Source organism: Gigantopelta aegis, chromosome 3, assembly GCF_016097555.1.
Source record: "Gigantopelta aegis isolate Gae_Host chromosome 3, Gae_host_genome, whole genome shotgun sequence".
Classification (NCBI taxonomy): Eukaryota; Metazoa; Mollusca; class Gastropoda; order Neomphalida; family Peltospiridae; genus Gigantopelta; species Gigantopelta aegis.
Genome location: NC_054701.1, coordinates 17,089,677 through 17,108,925, shown reverse-complemented (window position 1 = coordinate 17,108,925; position 19,249 = coordinate 17,089,677). Strand labels below are relative to the sequence as shown.

General features: G+C 34.3%; 1 protein-coding gene across 1 annotated transcript; it reads left to right on the top strand.

The window, feature by feature from the left end:
* Window positions 1-15: 15 nt before the first annotated feature.
* On the top strand, window positions 16-7,043 carry LOC121369498 (NADH dehydrogenase [ubiquinone] 1 beta subcomplex subunit 11, mitochondrial-like). Its single transcript, XM_041494605.1, has 3 exons — window positions 16-241; window positions 4,607-4,740; window positions 6,582-7,043. The coding sequence occupies exons 1-3, from the start codon at window positions 32-34 to the stop codon at window positions 6,736-6,738; spliced, it is 501 nt and encodes a 166-aa protein (XP_041350539.1). The 5' UTR covers window positions 16-31; the 3' UTR covers window positions 6,739-7,043.
* Window positions 7,044-19,249: the final 12,206 nt, after the last annotated feature.

The window sequence follows — 19,249 nt, the reverse complement described above, 5'->3', positions numbered from 1 at the left end:
GAATACAGAAGAAATACTGAAATAGAACAAAATGGCGACATTACTGAGGGCAGTTGCCCGACAAGGTCGTACATTTGCATTAATGTCTACGAGACGTTGCCCAAACATGCAGCAAATTTGTTGTATATCAACGTCAAAGAAAAACAAGGACATCTCTGTGTCTGTTGAACCAATGCAAAAGTCGGATCAGTTAAAACAATTAGAAGAACATTTTGCCGACAAGGATCCCGATGCCAGCAAGGTATGGCATGCAATTTGCAGCCTATGTCATTAATATGAACTTAAAGTTGAGGGTAACAGTTGGTTTTGCCCTTATTCATGTTCGCCCCATGTAATTTTACCCCCTAAAGAGGTCCCTTTGCCCACAGCCCGAGGTAGACGATATTTGGACAGTTATAATGCTAAATCTAACCGTCTGAGACCACTCTTTTATCTATATATAAATTTTGTGCAGTCTCTGCCTACCAAACGGTAGACCTATGTTTGACATGAAATACCTTTACATCGATCATTTACGAGTTCCTTGATTTAAAGAAATTAATACATTAATCATGATTAAGTTCGACAACAGTCACTTTTTGCACCATTGTTTTGGCTTCGTACACAACATAACATATCTTACCGTAATTTCACTTGAAATTCATATTTCGTAAAAGGTACAATTTTTAATCACAAGATTTTCTTCAAACAAATTCAGGTGCATTAGTAATACTCAAACAAAAACATTTCAAAAGCAATTTTGAATTTTGTCCAGCGTTCTTAAACCGGAAACGTCATGTACCCAGTTTATGGTTATTGTAAGGAGATGCAAAGTGGCGTCATTGGAATACTGACATCATTCAAAATCAAAATTAGCTATATTATTATTAGTGTTTTCCCTAGCTTGTTTTAGCATGGTGCAGCACCATGCCTCAATAGTCTAGCGCCATCTTGCCTTATTCAGCACCATGCTTCCCTGAGATTAAACGAGCCTTTTTCACTAATTAATTCTAAAATTGCCTTTATAAAACACCCAAAAAGGTATTATTAATTAATAAAATATGCCTTTTATATCTTTTGCCATTCATTTATTAAAGCAAGGACATAAATTACATTAATGTTTATTTCAATTCATTTTTGTATATTTTTAATGAAAAACAAGTGCCCTGAAAATGGTGAAAATGTCCCAAACATGTTTGGTCTACCATGCCAAATTTCTAGGGAAATCACTAATTATATAATGCTTCGCTACATTAAAATAAAAACTGGTCTACTAACCTTGACCCCTGTCAAAATTCTATAACAAGCAGACAACGCTGTTTATAGGTCGGTATATTTTAAATTTTTATAATTCTAAATATTAAGTTTTAAAAGATGAACAAAATAAAAAGTACCTTTTGTCAAATATATAAAAACATTACCATTGGATATGTTTTATTTGTTGCATATGAAGCCAAAACAATGGTGTGAAAAGTGACTGTCATCGACCTTAATACACACACTACAGAAAGAAACCAATCATCAACTACATATTTAACCAGAACATTATTGACTTGGGGATTCAGTTGGGTTTCTTCCTCTAGTGTGTTAGTAATTAATATTTGAAATATTTTTTATTTGGGAGCTCGAAAATGATTGATGTAAAGATATTTAATGTCAAACTTAGGATTCTTGTTGTATTAGAGCAGGAATTTTTTACTATCATTTGGAATTTATATAGATTGGTCTCTGATTGTTAGAGAGCGTTCAGTGTTCTCGCTGGGTGAAAATTAAAGGAGGGCGGCCGCACAGCACCACACCCTTCAAAAAAAAAAACTAAAAGCAAAAAATAATAATTTAAAAATAAAATTAATGGTGGGGGGAGTGGGGAAGCTTGGTGGTTACCATGTTGTTGTGTGTTGATAGACTTTGTGGAAATACATACTCCTTATTTTGATTACAAAAAGTTTATACGAAATACAAGTTGACCGAACCGAAGATGTTATCGGTCTGATATTCATTAATTCACTGGCAGTTCCAGTTTTGCTGAACCGATCAAAGGTTTAATATTATTTTAATAAAGATTTCAAGATATACGAAAAACAAAAAAGACATTTGTGTAATCCCCTAATGTTGAATTTTTGTTTTGTTATTCCCATCTTCATCGCATGAATCGATCGCTGTGATAAAATATTATTGCCAAGTAATAAAAAGTAGTTTTGTTTTTGTAGTGGCGGTGTATATATTATTTGGCACCCAAGATGAATGATTTTAATGCCAAACACTACCACTTCCGTTGATTTTATAAGCGGTGATACCCCCCCCCCCCCCCAAATGAAGTTTACAATATGTTATAAGAACTGCTGAATAAATAGAATGACAGAAAGTAAAAATCGTTAGTTACAATCAATTATATCTGTAACTGAGGACAAAATATCAGACGATAGTTAGTGGAAACAAAAGATAGAGTGCCTTCTGATCACATGACAAATTTGGCAAAAATAAGTGATGTTTTTTTCAGTCGGAGATTGCCGAATCCATAAACATTTAACTTTTAATTGCTCAAAATAAAATATAATTTTATTGATTTGTATTAAACATACAAATGGATAACGGTATAGGACAAAATAGAGGCGTTTAAAAATACTTTAAATTATGTTGTGTGTAACCATCGTAAATGTTTCGTCGGTTGCTTTTTTGTATACAACGCGGCTTGTTTCCTTTGATGTCCAGTGGACAGACTGATAGTCTTGTGTTTTTTTTATGTGGGGGAAAAAAGTGTGCATTTGGAAATGGCGGAGATAGGTGCTGGAAAATATAGTAGGGTGCTGGAAAATAAAGAGGGGCGCAGAAAAATAAAGGAGGGCGGGCCGCCCCGCTTAAATGGAGCAGCGAGAACACTGGCATTATAATTGTCAAAATGTTTCTTTATCGTCAAGAGTACTCAGGCTAATTCACCCATGTGGTTACAAATTTATTTTTGTTGTTTTTCTATAATAACCTATAGTTCTTCGCACAGAGAATACCATTTTCTTACTATGGTATTTACTACATTGTAACAAGTTATTTATTTCTGAGCTGATTGTTTTCTAAATTGCATACATAAATAGGGTTACAAAAAACCAATGTGCATTAATGTTGGGAAGGACTATAGTTACAAGATGAAAGAACCCAAAGTGAAATGACCTATAGTCCGTCCCATCCTACACAAATATTTTTTAAAAATAATTTTAGTTTGGTTTGACGTAAGAAGAAAAGTAAAGATGTTTTTAAAATTAAAAAAAAAGGAATTTTTGTGTGCAATTTAGAAAAAATTGGCTCAGAAATAACTAACTTGTAGTAAATTCCACAGTATGAAAAAAAGGTGTTCCCTGTGGGAAGAACTAAAGATGCCCCTTTATTATTTATTCTTCATTTACTAAGTATTTAGGCAGAGCACTCTACCATTCAAGAGCTAGACGGACATTTAGACAGTTACAATCGCTCTCTAACTCTTAAGATCGATGACAGTCACTCTTCAAATCCTTGTTTTGGCTTCGTACATAATAAATATAACATATCAAATGGTAATGTTTTGATACAATATATTTGTCGAAGGGCACATTTTGTTTCTGTTATCTTTTAAAACATAAAATAATAATTTGTAAACTTATAAAAAAACAAAAAAAACATACTGACCTGTAAACTGTGTTGTCTTTTCTCCAAATTGTATTGACAGGGGTCATGGTAAGTAGACCAGTTTTTATTTTAAAGTGTCAAAGCATTGAATAATATAGCAGATTTTTAATTTGAATGATGTCAGTATTTCAATGACGTCATCTCTATACAACAATAAACTGGGTACATGATGTTTCCGTTTTTAGAACGGCCGTAAAATCCAATGCAAAATTGGTATTTAAAAAGCAAAAATTGAGAATTATTAGCATCTGACTGTGTTTGAAGAAAACCTTGTAATTAAAAATGTGTAACCATGTATTTACGAAACATCTGAAGTGAAATTAAGGTAAGATATGTTGTGTTTATTGTGTATGAAGCCAAAACAAGTGTGTGAAACGTGATTGTCGTCGACCTTAAAGGTAGGGTCAATTCAAACAAAAGCCTTATGTGTTGGAAAGATACATACCCGGACCACCAACACATACTGACACTTTAACAAATGAAAAATGCGTAATTTTAGAGTTTATAAAAAAAAAACCCATGATTATCCCTGCTAACTGGGGGCAGTCATATTGTTTTGTTTTTGTGACGTCTGGTGGTATAGCTTAGGGCGATATTAAGCAATAATGTGCATTATATATCGTTGAATATGCATACCAGGCCAAATGCCTTAATTGTCCCCTCCTTTAAGTCAGAGGTAACTATAATAAAAACACAGAATTTCTGCATTGATCATGTTTAGTTTGCCAAATTGATAGCAAATATTTCACATATTAACCACTAATGCACACACTACAGGAAGAAACCCGAAAGTACCTTTTTGAAGGCTGTCAACAATGTTCTGGTTTTAAAAATATGTAGATATTGTCATTTTATTTTACTGACTCAAGGTCCAAGCAAAAATCTTTCCATGAAATTTTTATTACATATTTTTGTAATATTGTTATAATTATTACTTTTTAATACAAAATGTTTAATTTTTTATTTGCAGAATTGGATATCATATGGGTTTGACATGACTGATCGAGATTTTGATCGTTTTTTTCACAACATGACCATGTTTTTGGGAATAACCATTTGTCTTGTTTGGGGAGGATTTGTCATAGCCTACATGCCCGACCACAGGTAAGATATTGATTTTCATTGTGCACATCATGTTTCCAAAAACTTTGATATTAAACAGTTGACAATCTAGCTACGTTTTTTTAATAAAGCTGTTTTATGAAAATTATTAAATACATTTTTATCTGCTATACGGGTTTAATGAGCATAGTTATAAACTGACAGCAAAAAACTGTTCTATTTTACATTATTGCTGATTTAGCTCAGTCGGTTGAGTGCTCACTTGTGGTGCTTGCATCGCAGGATCGAACCACCTTGGTGGATCTATTCAGCTGATTGGGTTTTTTCTCGTTCCAACCAGTGCACCACGACTGGACAAAGGCCGTGGTATGTGCTTTCCTGTCTTTGTGAAAGTACATATAAAAGATCCCTTTCTGCATTAGGAAAAATGTAGCGGGTTTCCTCTGATGACTACGAGTCAGAATGACCAAATGTTTGACATCCAATAGCCGGTGATTAATTAATCAATGTGCTCCAGTGGTGTCGTTAAACAAAACAAATTTTTTTTATCTACCATTTTAAAACAAATTCACTCAATCATTAACATTGTCATTATACGCTCATCTATGATGAGTTGTATTATGGTGTGACGTTGTCCGTATGTCCATCTGTTAACTTTTTCTTGTCCGGACCATATCTTGATACAGGACCATCAAACCTCACACGTAGGAACAACTTGGGATGGCAGTGTGTCATGTACTATTACTAGGTCACTGTGACCTACATTTCACGGTCTACTGCACTTAACAGTAAATTCTTGTCCGGACCATATCTTGTATACAGATGCATACAGTACCAACAAACTTCACATTTAGGAACAACTTGGGATGGTGGTATGTTGCGTACTATTACTAGGTCACTGTGACCTATGTTTCACGGTCTACTGTACATAACAGTAAATCCTTGTCTGGACCATATCTTGCATACAGTACCAACAAACTTTACATGTAGGAACAACTTGGGATGGTGGTATGTCGCATACTATTACTAGGTCACTGTGACCTACTTTTCACAGTCTACTACACAACAGTAAATCCTTGTCTGGACCATATCTTGCATACAGATGCATACAGGACCATCAAACCTCACATGGAGGAACAATTTGGCATGGCGGTGTGTCACGTACTATTACGGTCATTGTGACCTACTTTTCACAGTCTACTGCACATAACAGTAAATCCTTCTCCATATCATATCTTGCATACAGGACCATCAAACCACATGTAGGAACAACTTGGGACGGTGGTTGGTCCAAAACAAACTGTTCATCCATCCCATTGCGAACATTTCACATAATTAGAATTGAATCATACCTGTGACATATTCATTAATATGTATGGTTTTTCATCAAACTCCTGATGGGTGTATCATGTACCTCACAGATACTCTTGGGGTTTTCTTTTAGCTTCATCCGTGTATGTATATAGTCACTTGCGTGTCTTTTACTTGTTTTTTCTTCTTTCTACAGCTGCAGGCCTAAGGATCACACAGAAACGATCGTTTCTGTTTGTGTGTGGGTAAAATCACTGAATAAAAGTCATATAATTACTGTGGTTACCCAAAACCTGTTTTTGATGGGTTCCTATGATCACAGAGCATGAAACGGAAAAGTGTTTCTGAACTATGTATGCATAGTTACCTGCTTGTTATTTTATCTTTTCCTCTCTGGCTGTGAGAAATACATGTTTATTATTAAAGTGGTGAATTTTCTGGAAAGAGTTCGACCTGTACCCCTCAATATCAAAGGCTCTAAAGACTAACCCTAACTCTATCCCTAAAACTACCCTAACCATTGAAAGGGGGGGGGGGGGTACAGGTCGAACTCATGCCATTTTTCTTTCCAGGGCGGTGAATTGGTCAACTCGAGAAGCGTTCTTGGAAATTGAACGTCGGGAGAAGAACGGTTTGCCTCTTGTTGATCCTGAACTTATTCCTCTTGATAAAATAAAATCACAGTTACCATCAGACGAGGACCTTGGGGAGGCAGATATTATCATCTGAGACTTTTACATACTTCTCTCTTTAAAGGCACTATCCTGAATTTTCAGCGATTGTTAAGATAATGTTGACCAACAGATATTTTTTAACGACTGGAATTACAAAATTGTTAAATACATTTTTCTAAATAAAATATTAGTATATTAAACATATTTCTGATCGATCTAGTGTTTGCACTAGGTCAAAATTAATTTTATTTCACAATATTTATTTTCTCGTGTAAATAAAATTATTGTATTAACAAATTCAGTTTGGGCTACTTACAGATATTTGGACAATCAGAAACACCTTGAATATACAGAAACTAATATTCAAAACAAAAAAATATATTTAATATGAAATACTAGTTGTTTTATTAGTTGAAAACATCTTACAGTACTGTAAACTCTGGGTAGTCCCTTTAAAGTGTTGTTGTGTCCCTTTAACAGACTGTCCTGTTGAACACGAACACTCTAACACATCATATGAAGTGGTTTTCACAAGTAATCTCTGTGGTAGTGAATCATGGACTACTAGGTTGTAAATATGTAAATGAGTAGATTGTTATGTGCATCTTTAATACTAATAAAATGCAGTGATTAACACTCATTGTCACAAAATTATTTCAGTTTTTGTTTTTATTAGACATGCTTGATAAGTGACAGTGTGTCCTTGTCGGTAGTAGAGAAATGTTTGGTTTGGTTTTGAATTTTACTATCATGTTGAATGCATATAAGTAGATTGCTTTGGTTGGAGGAAATGTTGATATAACATTTAATGTGGTCTGTACAAAGTTAATTTTATGTACGCAGCATTGCACTTCCCCCATAGACAGCTGTTGGATGTCTTTGTGACATGTAACTAAGAGTGAAACCCACTACATTTTTTTCAGAAACAGCATGGGATCTTTTATATGTACTTTCCCACAGACAGGACAGCCCTTGCCATAAGCACTGGTTTTGATGGAGAAAAACCACTGGGTCCACTAAGAGGAATCAATCCTACAACCCATCACACCTGTGATGAAGACTTTAAACTCCAAGCTAGATTAGCGTAGTTGTTAAGCGACGTTATTAGCCCAAATTATGCACTTTCGGTTCAAAGCGATTCATTTGGTCCAAATATAGTGAAAAGCATGTAGATTACATTTTTTATAGGATGAACTATTTTTTTAGGCCATTCTAAAGCAAAGGAATTTACGTTGAACGTCTATGGATGGCTGTGCCTGTCATTTCCTCTTTATGAACTTTAAACGCTAATATCTCGTTTTAAGTGGCAAATAAAATCTTGCATCCTTTAATATTCGTAATCAGTATGGTCAGAAGTAGTAGTTGCAGTATGAAATATGCTTTGAACCATTACCTGCAAACTGACTTCGCTAGATTATTCACTCGGTTTCAAAATGATTCCAGGAAACAATATTTAAACATCTTGGCTGACCAGAACTTTGTGCACATAATTTTTGGTTTGGTCGCCTATTTCTCGGTTAAGTGAATTATATTAGCATAACTTGATCAGTAACGTCAAACTTGAGTGTTTCCATCTGATACTGTACATTTAAACAAAATAAAATATAAAATAAAACTATTTTGTTGCATATTATTAAAGAACAGTTTTTGTAATACATTTACTTAGTAAAGCAACTTTTAGAATATAATAAAGTTAAAAAAATAAATTGTTTAACAACACCACTAGAGCACAATGCTTTATGTTAATCATCAACTATTGGATGTCAACCATTTGGTAATATAAAGTCTTAGGAAACCTGCTAAATTTTTTCTATTAGTAACAAGGGATCTTTTATATTGCACTACCCCATAGACTGGACAGCACATACCACAGCCCTTAATATAAAAGTTGTGGTGCAGTGGCTAGAACAAGAAATGGCCCAACAGGGATATCAATTGTAGACTGTGCATCAATTGAGGGCTTGGACACTGGGCTACATCCAGCCCTCGGAACATGTAATGGTTCAGCACATAACTGATTGGCAGTTTGTCTAAATTTAAAGTTACAGACACACAAAGAGAAAGTATTGTGCCCTGGGCCTCATATGGGTCATGAAAATCCTGGAAAGTCATGGGATTTGCAAATGCCATTTTCCAGGCCTGAAAAATCATGGAATTTTGAGTTTTGTAATGGAAAAAAAGAAACTGAAATAATACAAGGAGAAAACAGTAATTTATTCTAAAATGTAATTATGCTAATGCTTGCAGAAAAAGCCTTTTTAGTAAAAGTAATTGAAAATTACTAAAAAGACATACTTATAGTCTGTCCCAAAGTGGTATGCCTTTTTTTCATACAATGGAATTTACTACAAATTATTTATTTCTGAGTCGATTGTTTTGTAGCTTGCACACAAAATGTTTATTTTTTATTTCCAAAACACTTTTACTTTTCCTTTTGCATCAAACTGAAATTATTTCCAAAAAGAAACTTTTTTTCTTTCTCTCAGATCATCTAATCTAGTATAAACTGACTTGTATTAAGCAGCCACCTGTTTTAAAAGACCACTTTTTGATGCTCCCTTTTGTGGCTGCATAACATAGGCCTAAGTTCAGCCAGCCCTTGTTTGCTAAATGGTGACTTGCCCCAGGATAGATTAGTACATGTACACATACTTATTTTATAACATCCTCAATTAATTAAGAATGGACTTCAAGCCGATTGGTGGTAACAAAATAACATGCTTACCCAAGGAGAAGCGGATTGCAGAATCAATTACCTTTGCTGGGCTCTGGATGGATGAGGGGACGGGCGTTAGCTCAGTCAGTTGAGTGCTCACTTGAAGTGTTTGCGTTGCAGGATCGAACCACCTCAGTGGATCCATTCAAATGATTGGGGTTTTTTCTCATTCCAACCAGTGCACTGCAACCGGTCAAAGACCGTGATATGTGCTTTCCTGTCTGGAAAAATTTATATAAAAGATCCTTTGCTGCATTAGGAAAAAATGTAACGGGTTTCCTCTGATGACTACATGACTTGTGTCCCATGACTGGTTCCCGATACCAGAATGTATTTTCCTTTCTACGGGAAAGTACATACAAAGGAGCCATTGCTGATGGCTTTTTTTTTTTTGTCGTACAAGTAGCTTATGTGGTGGTAGCTAGTTATCTCTAAACCAAGTGTCAACATAACCATACATAACACACATGACCATAGCATAAAATGTGCTGAGGCGTCTTGAACACATTTTTAAAAACAATTTAGAAATCCATGCCAAAGAAGAAATGTTCCACTTTAAGACCGAATCGACACATTTTATGGTGTCAAAGCAAGTAGACTATTGATAACAAGAACAAGTTTATTTTGATAAATTTATTTGACAGGTATGAAAATCTTTATATAGATATGAATGCTACAAGACAATATGCGTCGGGCAGACATTTTCAGATCAGACTAGCAGTATACTACAAAATGTATGAAAAATCTCTCAAACTAAATACAATACTTCGGAGAGATCTCATTCTGAAACATGTAACACAGCTCTTCCTGTTCTCAAAGACAGCAGAACAACACGTTTTACAGTTCTCAAACACTTAACAGCTGTTGGGCCCACTTTTTATAAACACAATTCTGTATGTGTTTCTTAATGCAGAAATGCACATTTCAATATGTTTTTGTAAGCAGATTACTATACAAATTTTGATATCATCGAAGTAAACTTTTAAGCTGCTAGTAAACACTTGGCATTATGTCGTCACTGTACGGAAACGCATATACAGAAATGGTACTGTGTACAGTGAAACCCCTCTAAACCGGACACCCTCGGGACCAAGTAAAATGTCCGGTTTTAAGAGGTATCCGGCCTAGAGAGGTTAAGTTCTTTAATGATTTTTAAAAAAGACCGTGAAAGATGTCCAGTTTTGAGGGAATTCCAGTTTACAGAGGGTCCGGTTTTGAGGGAATTCCAGTTTACAGAGGGTCCGGTTTTGAGATGTTTCACTGTATATGCACTATATTATTAAACTTGCATTAATGGAAAGCAGGCCTTACAGTTGTCAAGTACAATGACATTTACAGTTCTTTCACACAACATTTACAGTTATCTCACACAACATTTACAGTTCTCAAACAACAGCTGTTACATGTAACACTTGACAGCTTTTAGTTCTCAATAACTTTCACATTTACCAATACATAGCACCACTTCTTAAACATACACAGTTCCCAAGAGCTTTGATAACTGTTAAATCCACAAAAGCTTTTACAGTTTCTCAAACATATAATGCAGCTTTTACACTTAAAACAGTTTTACAATTCTCGAACATGTAGTACAACTCTCAAACAAAACGTAACTGACTGTTCTCAAACAGCTTTTGCATTTTTCAAAATAATATACGATAACTTAACATTTCTTAAACACATAGGCACTTTAACAATTCTCAAACACATAATACAGCTTTTACTGTTCTCAAATATGTAAATGCGGCTTTTAGTTAAATAACACATAATGCAGCTTTAACCATTCTCAGTTTTTTAGTCTGTCACAACCTTTTACATTAAATATCACACAGAGAACTTAAACAAGACATGCAGCAAAGTGCTTTGAGGTATGAGGTGTTGGAATGAACGATACAAATGTGATTGGTATGGATGTGAACACATTTTCTGGAGTTTTTACATATGCAAAACAGTATGTATGGTCATAGTGCCGAATAAAAAACAACAACCCCAAAACAGTTTGGGTTAAACAAATTGGATATCATCAGGAAAATCAGCAATACAATGGGAGAGAATGAAGCAGGACATAGCCAAGTGGTAAAACACGGTCAGTCTGGGATCGTTTCCCATCAGTGGGCCCATTAGTCTATCTCTCATTACAGCCAGTGCACCATGACAGGTATATTATAGGACATGGTATGTGCTATCCTGTCTTGTGGGATGGTGCATATAAAAGATCCTAATATAAAAATGTGTGTTTTCTCTCTAAAACGGTCTAAATTACAAATGATAGCTGATGATTAATATATCAACGTGCTCTAGTGGTGTCATTAAACAAGACAAACTTTAACTTTTTAACCATCAGAGAACTGTTCAAGCATGCCTGTTGTGGACACCACCTCTGACTTCCATAAAGAATTCTGTCCAAGACTGTGAAGTGCAGGCATTTAATTTCTCAGCTTTTGATCAGATTTCAGTTTTATATAAAATAAATATCACAAAGTAGATTGGATTTGATCTAAAGTGTTCGAAATGTTACTGTGTGGTAGGTACCGGTAACCAATGGCAATTGATCCTACATCCCTTCACACCTCAAGTGAACATCCTACAGTTGAGCGACAGACTGGCTTGTTGGTACTGAATAACAGGAAGGTTGAAAGTTTGTTTTCTTTAACAACACCACTAGCGTCAGAAAAAAACTGCTACATTTTTCCATTAGCAGCAAGGAATTTTTAATATGCATTTTCCCCAGACAGGGGCGGGACATAGCTCAGTGGTACAGCGCTCACCTCATGTGCGATCGATCTAGGATCGATTCTCGTCAGTGGGCCCATTGGGCTATTTTTCATTCCAGCCAGTGCTCCACAACTGGTGTAACAAAGGCCGTGAAATGGTGCATATAAAAAAATCCCTTGCTGCTAATCGAAGAGTAGCCCATGAAGTGGCGACAGCGGGTTTCCTCTCTCAATATCTGTGTGGTCCTTAACCATATGTCCAACGCCATATAACCATAAAATAAAAATGTGTTGAATGTGTCGTTAAATAAAACATTTCCTTGCTTCCCTCCCACAGACAAGACAACACATACCACAACCTTTAATATACCAGCCATGTTGCACAGAGGAAAATATCAGAAAATGGGTCCACAGAGGGATTTCAACATGAGCTCGTCAGACAAGTGATTTACTAACAGCTAGATCCTCTTCTGAATGAATACAGAAAGGACTCATTTATTTGCTCTATTCCACAAACATGACAGCACATGCCACAGACTTTTATATATCTGACTGGAATTAACACTGAAGTTTCTATTAATTAGAACATAGAAGTTAAAAAAAAAAAAAAAGAGTATGACATCCCAGTAAAATTCTAAACTACACAATTGTTATATGTTGTTTGATTCTATGGTTTATGAGGTATGCTGAACGTTGGGAGAGAATATAACTAATATTCTTTTGGAGGTAGAGAAAAGAAAATACTTAAATAATCAAATACACACATACTGAATATGTATACAAAAACCCAATATACTACAATATATAATATGGCCAAACAAAATTAAATGCTGGTTTATGGGTGTGGAAATACAAACACTGGGCAGCAAGTTCATTTAAGAATTGAACGTTATATTTTACACACTTATGTATGAACGGCTTCGCGCCAACGCACTACGCCATTCATACAGTGTGTAAAACGGTTTTGGTGTTTATCATCACATGAACATCAAAAATATGACGTTCAATTCTTATAATTCCAAATACAAAACTATATTAAAAAACCCAATCACACTCTATTCCACAATGATTTACAACTGTATCAATACACAAATAAGGGAATTCCCTTAGAAAGTTACATTTGTTTTTTTCCCCGTCAAATCTCCGATTCATTATAATGATTTAGGTTTTATAAATTTTAATTAAAGTTTAATTAGTAAAAGTGAATGCGAAGACTGACTTGAAAGGGATAAAGTGGTTTCAGTGTTACTGTGTGTGTGGATTTCAGAGGAAGTTTGTGATTGTGTGATATTATTATCGGAAAGGACAGGTCGCGGAATTGTGCACGAAGGAGTATGTGTTTTCACCTGTGTAAGTTGTCGATTTGGTGTTTTTGTCACATGTGATAGAGCTGTGTCATGTCTCTCTTTTAATTTGTTGAGCATTCCCTACTATAACTTCTAATAGAAGCTTCGTTTTTGTGGCCTGTCATATACACCAGTTCAAAACCGGAGTCGTTTAAAGACTGAATTGTCACCTTCATTCACAGTGCAGATGAAATTGGGATAAAAATAGAAATGATGGAATCCTCGGGGATTCCCTTGTTTACCGAAAAAGTGCAGTTTTCACGTTCATGGAAGAATGAACATTGGTTTTTTAGATCACGTGGTAGCATTTTAACCAATCAAGATGCCTAATACAAAACAGTAATTATTTTCAGATGTTTTAGATTTTCAAGTTCAAACACACTTTCACTAAGATAGTAATCGCAAAATTTTATTTAAATTAGCAAGTTAACAGCAACAGGGCTAGCTCTGGGTGAGCAAAGCATTTCGCCAAATTATCTAAAAAAATACAAAACCCAGTTATTTTCCAACAAAACACCAATTAATACATTAATTTTTTTCGCCAAATTAAAATAAACTTCACCAATTGTTCCTAAAATTCACAATTGGTGAATATGGCAAGTGGCAGAGCTAGCCCTGAGCAAGGTGTCAAAAATATGTGGTGAATGTCAAATTATATACAATGTGTTCAAGAATGGACATGCTGTCACTACATACACTAAATGGCAGCGAGGAATCATTTGTATTCACTTTCTCAGACAAACAGCAAATAAAGTTTGTTTTGTTTAACAGCACCACTAGAGCACATTGATTTATTAATCATGGTCTATTGGACGTTAAACATTTAGTAATTTTGACAAAATCTTAAGGGAAACCTACATTTTTCCATTAGTAACAAGGGATCTTTTATATGCACTACCCCTCAAACAGGATAGTACATACCACTGGCTGGAACAGGAAATAGCCCAACAGGCCCAATGACAGAGATCGATCCCAGACCAACCGCGCATCAAGCAGGTGCTTTACCACTGGACTACGGCCCACCCCTAAACAACACATACTAAAGCATTTAAAATATCATCATGGGGCACTTGCAATAATGGGAATAACCCTAACCCTATGTATCCATAACAGGGAATTGACTGCATGTTCAAATAAAACCGTTGAAAGTCTGCCACTGAGATAAAACAGGGCTAGCTCGGGGCGAGCATAACATTTCACCATATTATCTATTATACTTCCAAAAATGGCAAAAACCCAGTTATATTTTAACAAAATGTCAATTATTACAAGAAATTATTTTGCCAAATGAAAATAAAATTCACCAACTATTTTTAAAATTCTCTAACAAAGCTTGTAATAGGAAAATTAAGTGTAACTGAGCTACAATGACCTCAGAAAGTGTTTTGCAGCTGAGCTACACTAAAGTCACAACAGCAATTTGTCCTAGGGTTAAATTTCAGTTTGTGACAATGACAACTTTACCCTGAACACATTGTAATATTATACAGTAAACCATACACAACTAGTAAGTGATGAATATGCTTAGCCATTTTAGAACTTTAAAACAAAACACATAAAAAAAACTTAGAGATGTAGTGGGGTTATTCATTTAAGAATGAAATCCCATTTTTAATGATTATTCACACACCTTGTTTTGGGTATGTGATGGAGAGATCTATAATTTAGTATAGTTACATAAAGAGATGATGCTCAAAACACACATACAAATACAAAAAACAACTATACAAGAACATTCAAGCACATGCAATAAAGTTCGTGTCATGTTTAAATATGTAATACTTCAGTGGTTAAGGACTAAAAGTCGAGGAAAAAGGATAATAAATAATTAAACAGAATATGATAAGTTTACACATATGTTCACTATTGGCATATACAATATAATATGTTAAAACAATTCAGATATGGGAACTATCACAATGCTGAAAATAGATTAAAACAATTTGCAAACTCTTGTAGTGTCAAATACATCATTTGTATTTTTGGTGGTTTAAGAATTATGGAGTCTTATTGTGGTGTCGTCTTGTTCTGTCACTGTCATGATTCACTTGTCAGACAAAAAAGAAGATCTGATATGTCTGGAGCCTTTCAATAGTTACGTAATTCACAATTTAGCATTACCCATGCAACGCTATGGTCACTCCCACTTTAAAATTATGTAACATTTGTTAATACCATTCTTCCAAATTTCCCTGTCATAATAATACTTTATAAATAATAATTCGATTTACTTAACTGTTGACAAATAACCCCTCTGTCTACCTGTAATGTTTTATAATGCATCTCATGATATCCCCCTAGATCATTATGTAATTGTTGAATGGCCCCTTTTTACTAGATAACTATGTACTGAAAACCAGTCTATTACTAATGCAGGTCTCTGATACCATGCAAAACTGTTTTATTTCAAACTTCAGGAATGTTTCCATCAAATGACTCATTGATTTGTTGTCTACATAAATATATAAATAACATGGAACAACACTTTACAAAGGAAATCATGCAGCATTGATCAACATCATATATTAATTTTATAACCAGGGAATTTTACAATGTCAACATCACACATTCATAACAAGGCCATCATACAATATCAAAACTACATGTTAAAAATCGGGTCATCATGCACCATCATGTTAATAACTAGGTCATTATACACCATCATGTTAATAACTAGGTCATTATACACCATCATGTTAATAACAAGGTCATTATACACCATCATGTTAATAACTAGGTCATTATACACCATCATGTTAATAACTAGGTCATTATACACCATCATGTTAATAACTAGGTCATTATACACCATCATGTTAATAACAAGGTCATTATACACCATCATGTTAATAACAAGGTCATTATACACCATCATGTTAATAACTAGGTCAATATACACCATCAACATCACACATTCATAACTGAGTCATGCACCGTCAACATTTAATGTTCATGCACTATCAATATCATACACTCCAATATTCTGTGCATGAAGCCATTATCAACCACTATCCAAATCTTCTCTTTGTCAAACTAGGTCATCATACACTATCAACATCACACATTGTAACTAGTCATCATACACTAATAAACATCTAATGTTCATGCACTATCAATATTATACACTCCAATATTCTGTGCATGAAGCCATTAGTAATCCCTATCAAATCTTCACTATGTCAAACTAGATCATACACTATCAAGATCACACATTAATAACTAATTCATCATGCACTATCAATATTATACACTCCAATATTCTGTGCATGAAGCTGTTAATAATCCCTTATCAAAATCTTCACTATGTCAAACTAGATCATACACTATCAAGATCACACATTAATAACTAATTCATCATGCACTATCAATATTATACACTCCAATATTCTGTACATGAAGCTGTTAATAATCCCGTATCAAAATCTTCACTATGTCAAACTAGATCATACACTATCAAGATCACACATTAATAACTAATTCATCATGCACTATCAATATTATACACTCCAATATTCTGTACATGAAGCTGTTAATAATCCCGTATCAAAATCTTCACTATGTCAAACTAGATCATACACTATCAAGATCACACATTAATATCTAATTCATCATGCACTATCAAGATCACACATTAATAACCAAGTCATCAGATGTTCATGTCTATCAATATCATACAAACCAACATTCTGTGCTTATGTATCAAACTTCAGAAACCAACATTTTATTCCAAATAACTGTACAAATGACTGAAATGCTCTATCCTCCATTTTGTGATAGAAAATCTAGGTACAGTAAAGGCATGATCTGTACATATAGGACAAGTATGAACGATGATGAAAATGTGTGTTGAAATGGGGTGTCAAAATAGAGAACTAAAGGTTACAACAAATTTATCATGTTTACAATTTCTATTCATTTAAAAAAAAAAATTAAAATCCTTCACCGACTCACTAAAAGTGTATTCATTTATCACTGTTCTTATTGTATTAATACTTCTATTTAAACAAAATACAAATGTTCAAATTATATATGGTTGTGTTTTTATTTAATCAATTGTGGGTGAGAACAAAGTGTCATTCTCTACTTCATTGCCATGTGGTAAATTTCTGGCCAGTGTTTCTGCCAGAAAGAAATTTTTGAGTATGGCACTATGGAATTAAATGCAACCACAGTCAGCAGGGGGTATGGGGAGCCTCCCCCAGAAAGAAAATGGGTTACGTTTAGGGTTAGGGTTAAGAAAATCATACATTAATGATAAGAGTAATTAATTTTGTCAAAAGGTTACCGTAAAAAAAAAGATTCTGCCAAAAGATTTGGGTATGGCACCATACCCATTTTACCCTATGGCAGAAACCCTGCTGGCAACTTGGAACAACCCTTCTCAGGTTAATTCTATGCCTGATGGGGGGCTGCTTTTAAAGCCTCAGATCAAAATGGTAATAGAAACATAAACTGAAGTCAAAGTCTCAAAGTTGTATAATGAACAAAAAATAAAAAAATTGTTTTGTTTGTAAAATGTAAAAATTATACCTTGAATTAAATGCCCTTAAGAATCACAAGCAAATAATTTCATTTCCCAATATTTATAAATTTATATTATTAAAAAATATATTAAGGATGACGGACAGATTAACTCATTACTGTTTTAAGTTGAATCATGTCTCCAATATTCAATTTGACAATGACTGGCTGTTCTTTCGATGGATGTGTGAAGAAGATTTTTTATGTAATTTATAGTTTTAGCAAAGATTTGTGGAAAACAAATGTTCCGACATTCTCAAATTAATTATGGAAATAGTGTACATTGTATAAATTTTTTCTGTGTGTCTAAATCTGAGGTCCTATTTTAAGTCTCAGGCTCTGGCTGAACACTCACATCTCTAATTGATCATTACAATTCACTACAATGATACACATACTTATTGTTGATGTTCATGTGAAGTATAAAGCTATATACCACAAGTTAGTTGCATAACATCAAGAGACAACAAAATGGACAGATTAAATTAGAACAGAATGGAGAGACTGTTTTGCACCATTAAGCAACAAACACAGCACAGATCATTTATATATTGTGACACTTGAACAATATACAATGCTAGGATCAGACTACCAATGGCCAGCAGAAAGTTGGCCAACTTTCTGCTGTCACAATTTTTATGATGGTCCAGTTGCTAGTCTGAGTGCGCTTACAACTCTATTTTTGACGTACAAGAAAATTTTCTATGATGACTGGATACCAATTTAAAAAAATGACTCAGACCCGACATTTGTTGCTAGTATGAGCATACATTACAGCTCAACACAATGCCCAGTTGTTAGTTTGAGTGCATTCACAACCCAACAGAACCATCGACTTGGCCAACTTTCTGCAGGCAGATGACAGTCTGACCCTAGCATTGCACTGCATTTAATTCCAAAAAGAGCAGTTCAGTCAATTGATCACGACATTCGTAAAATGAAATATCTTGCTACCACACTATCAACTAATAACAGATAATAACAAAGACTAGTGACATTCCCTTGCCAACAAGGAGAGAGTATGAACTTTGTGCAATATCAGAATCAACACAATATGGTTTTGAACTCAGTAATTAACAACATAATAATATGATATAATGCCTTCAAGCCATTTTGTATTTGCCAGTAAAAGTATTTCAATTCAACTTTTTTTTAAACATGTTATCACAAATTAAAAAAAAATTTTTTTGCCCAATACTGGATTACAAATGAAAATTACATTCATTTGAGATATTAAAAAATGCTATTGTTTGGCCCAATATATTTTTA

Bases quoted from the DNA above. Each gene is read 5' to 3' on its own strand.
- LOC121369498 (XM_041494605.1), top strand. From the start codon at position 32: ATGGCGACATTACTGAGGGCAGTTGCCCGACAAGGTCGTACATTTGCA. The intron at 242-4,606 runs GTATGGCATGCA...TTTTATTTGCAG, and splicing joins AGGATCCCGATGCCAGCAAG to AATTGGATATCATATGGGTT. The intron at 4,741-6,581 runs GTAAGATATTGA...TTTTCTTTCCAG, and splicing joins GCCTACATGCCCGACCACAG to GGCGGTGAATTGGTCAACTC.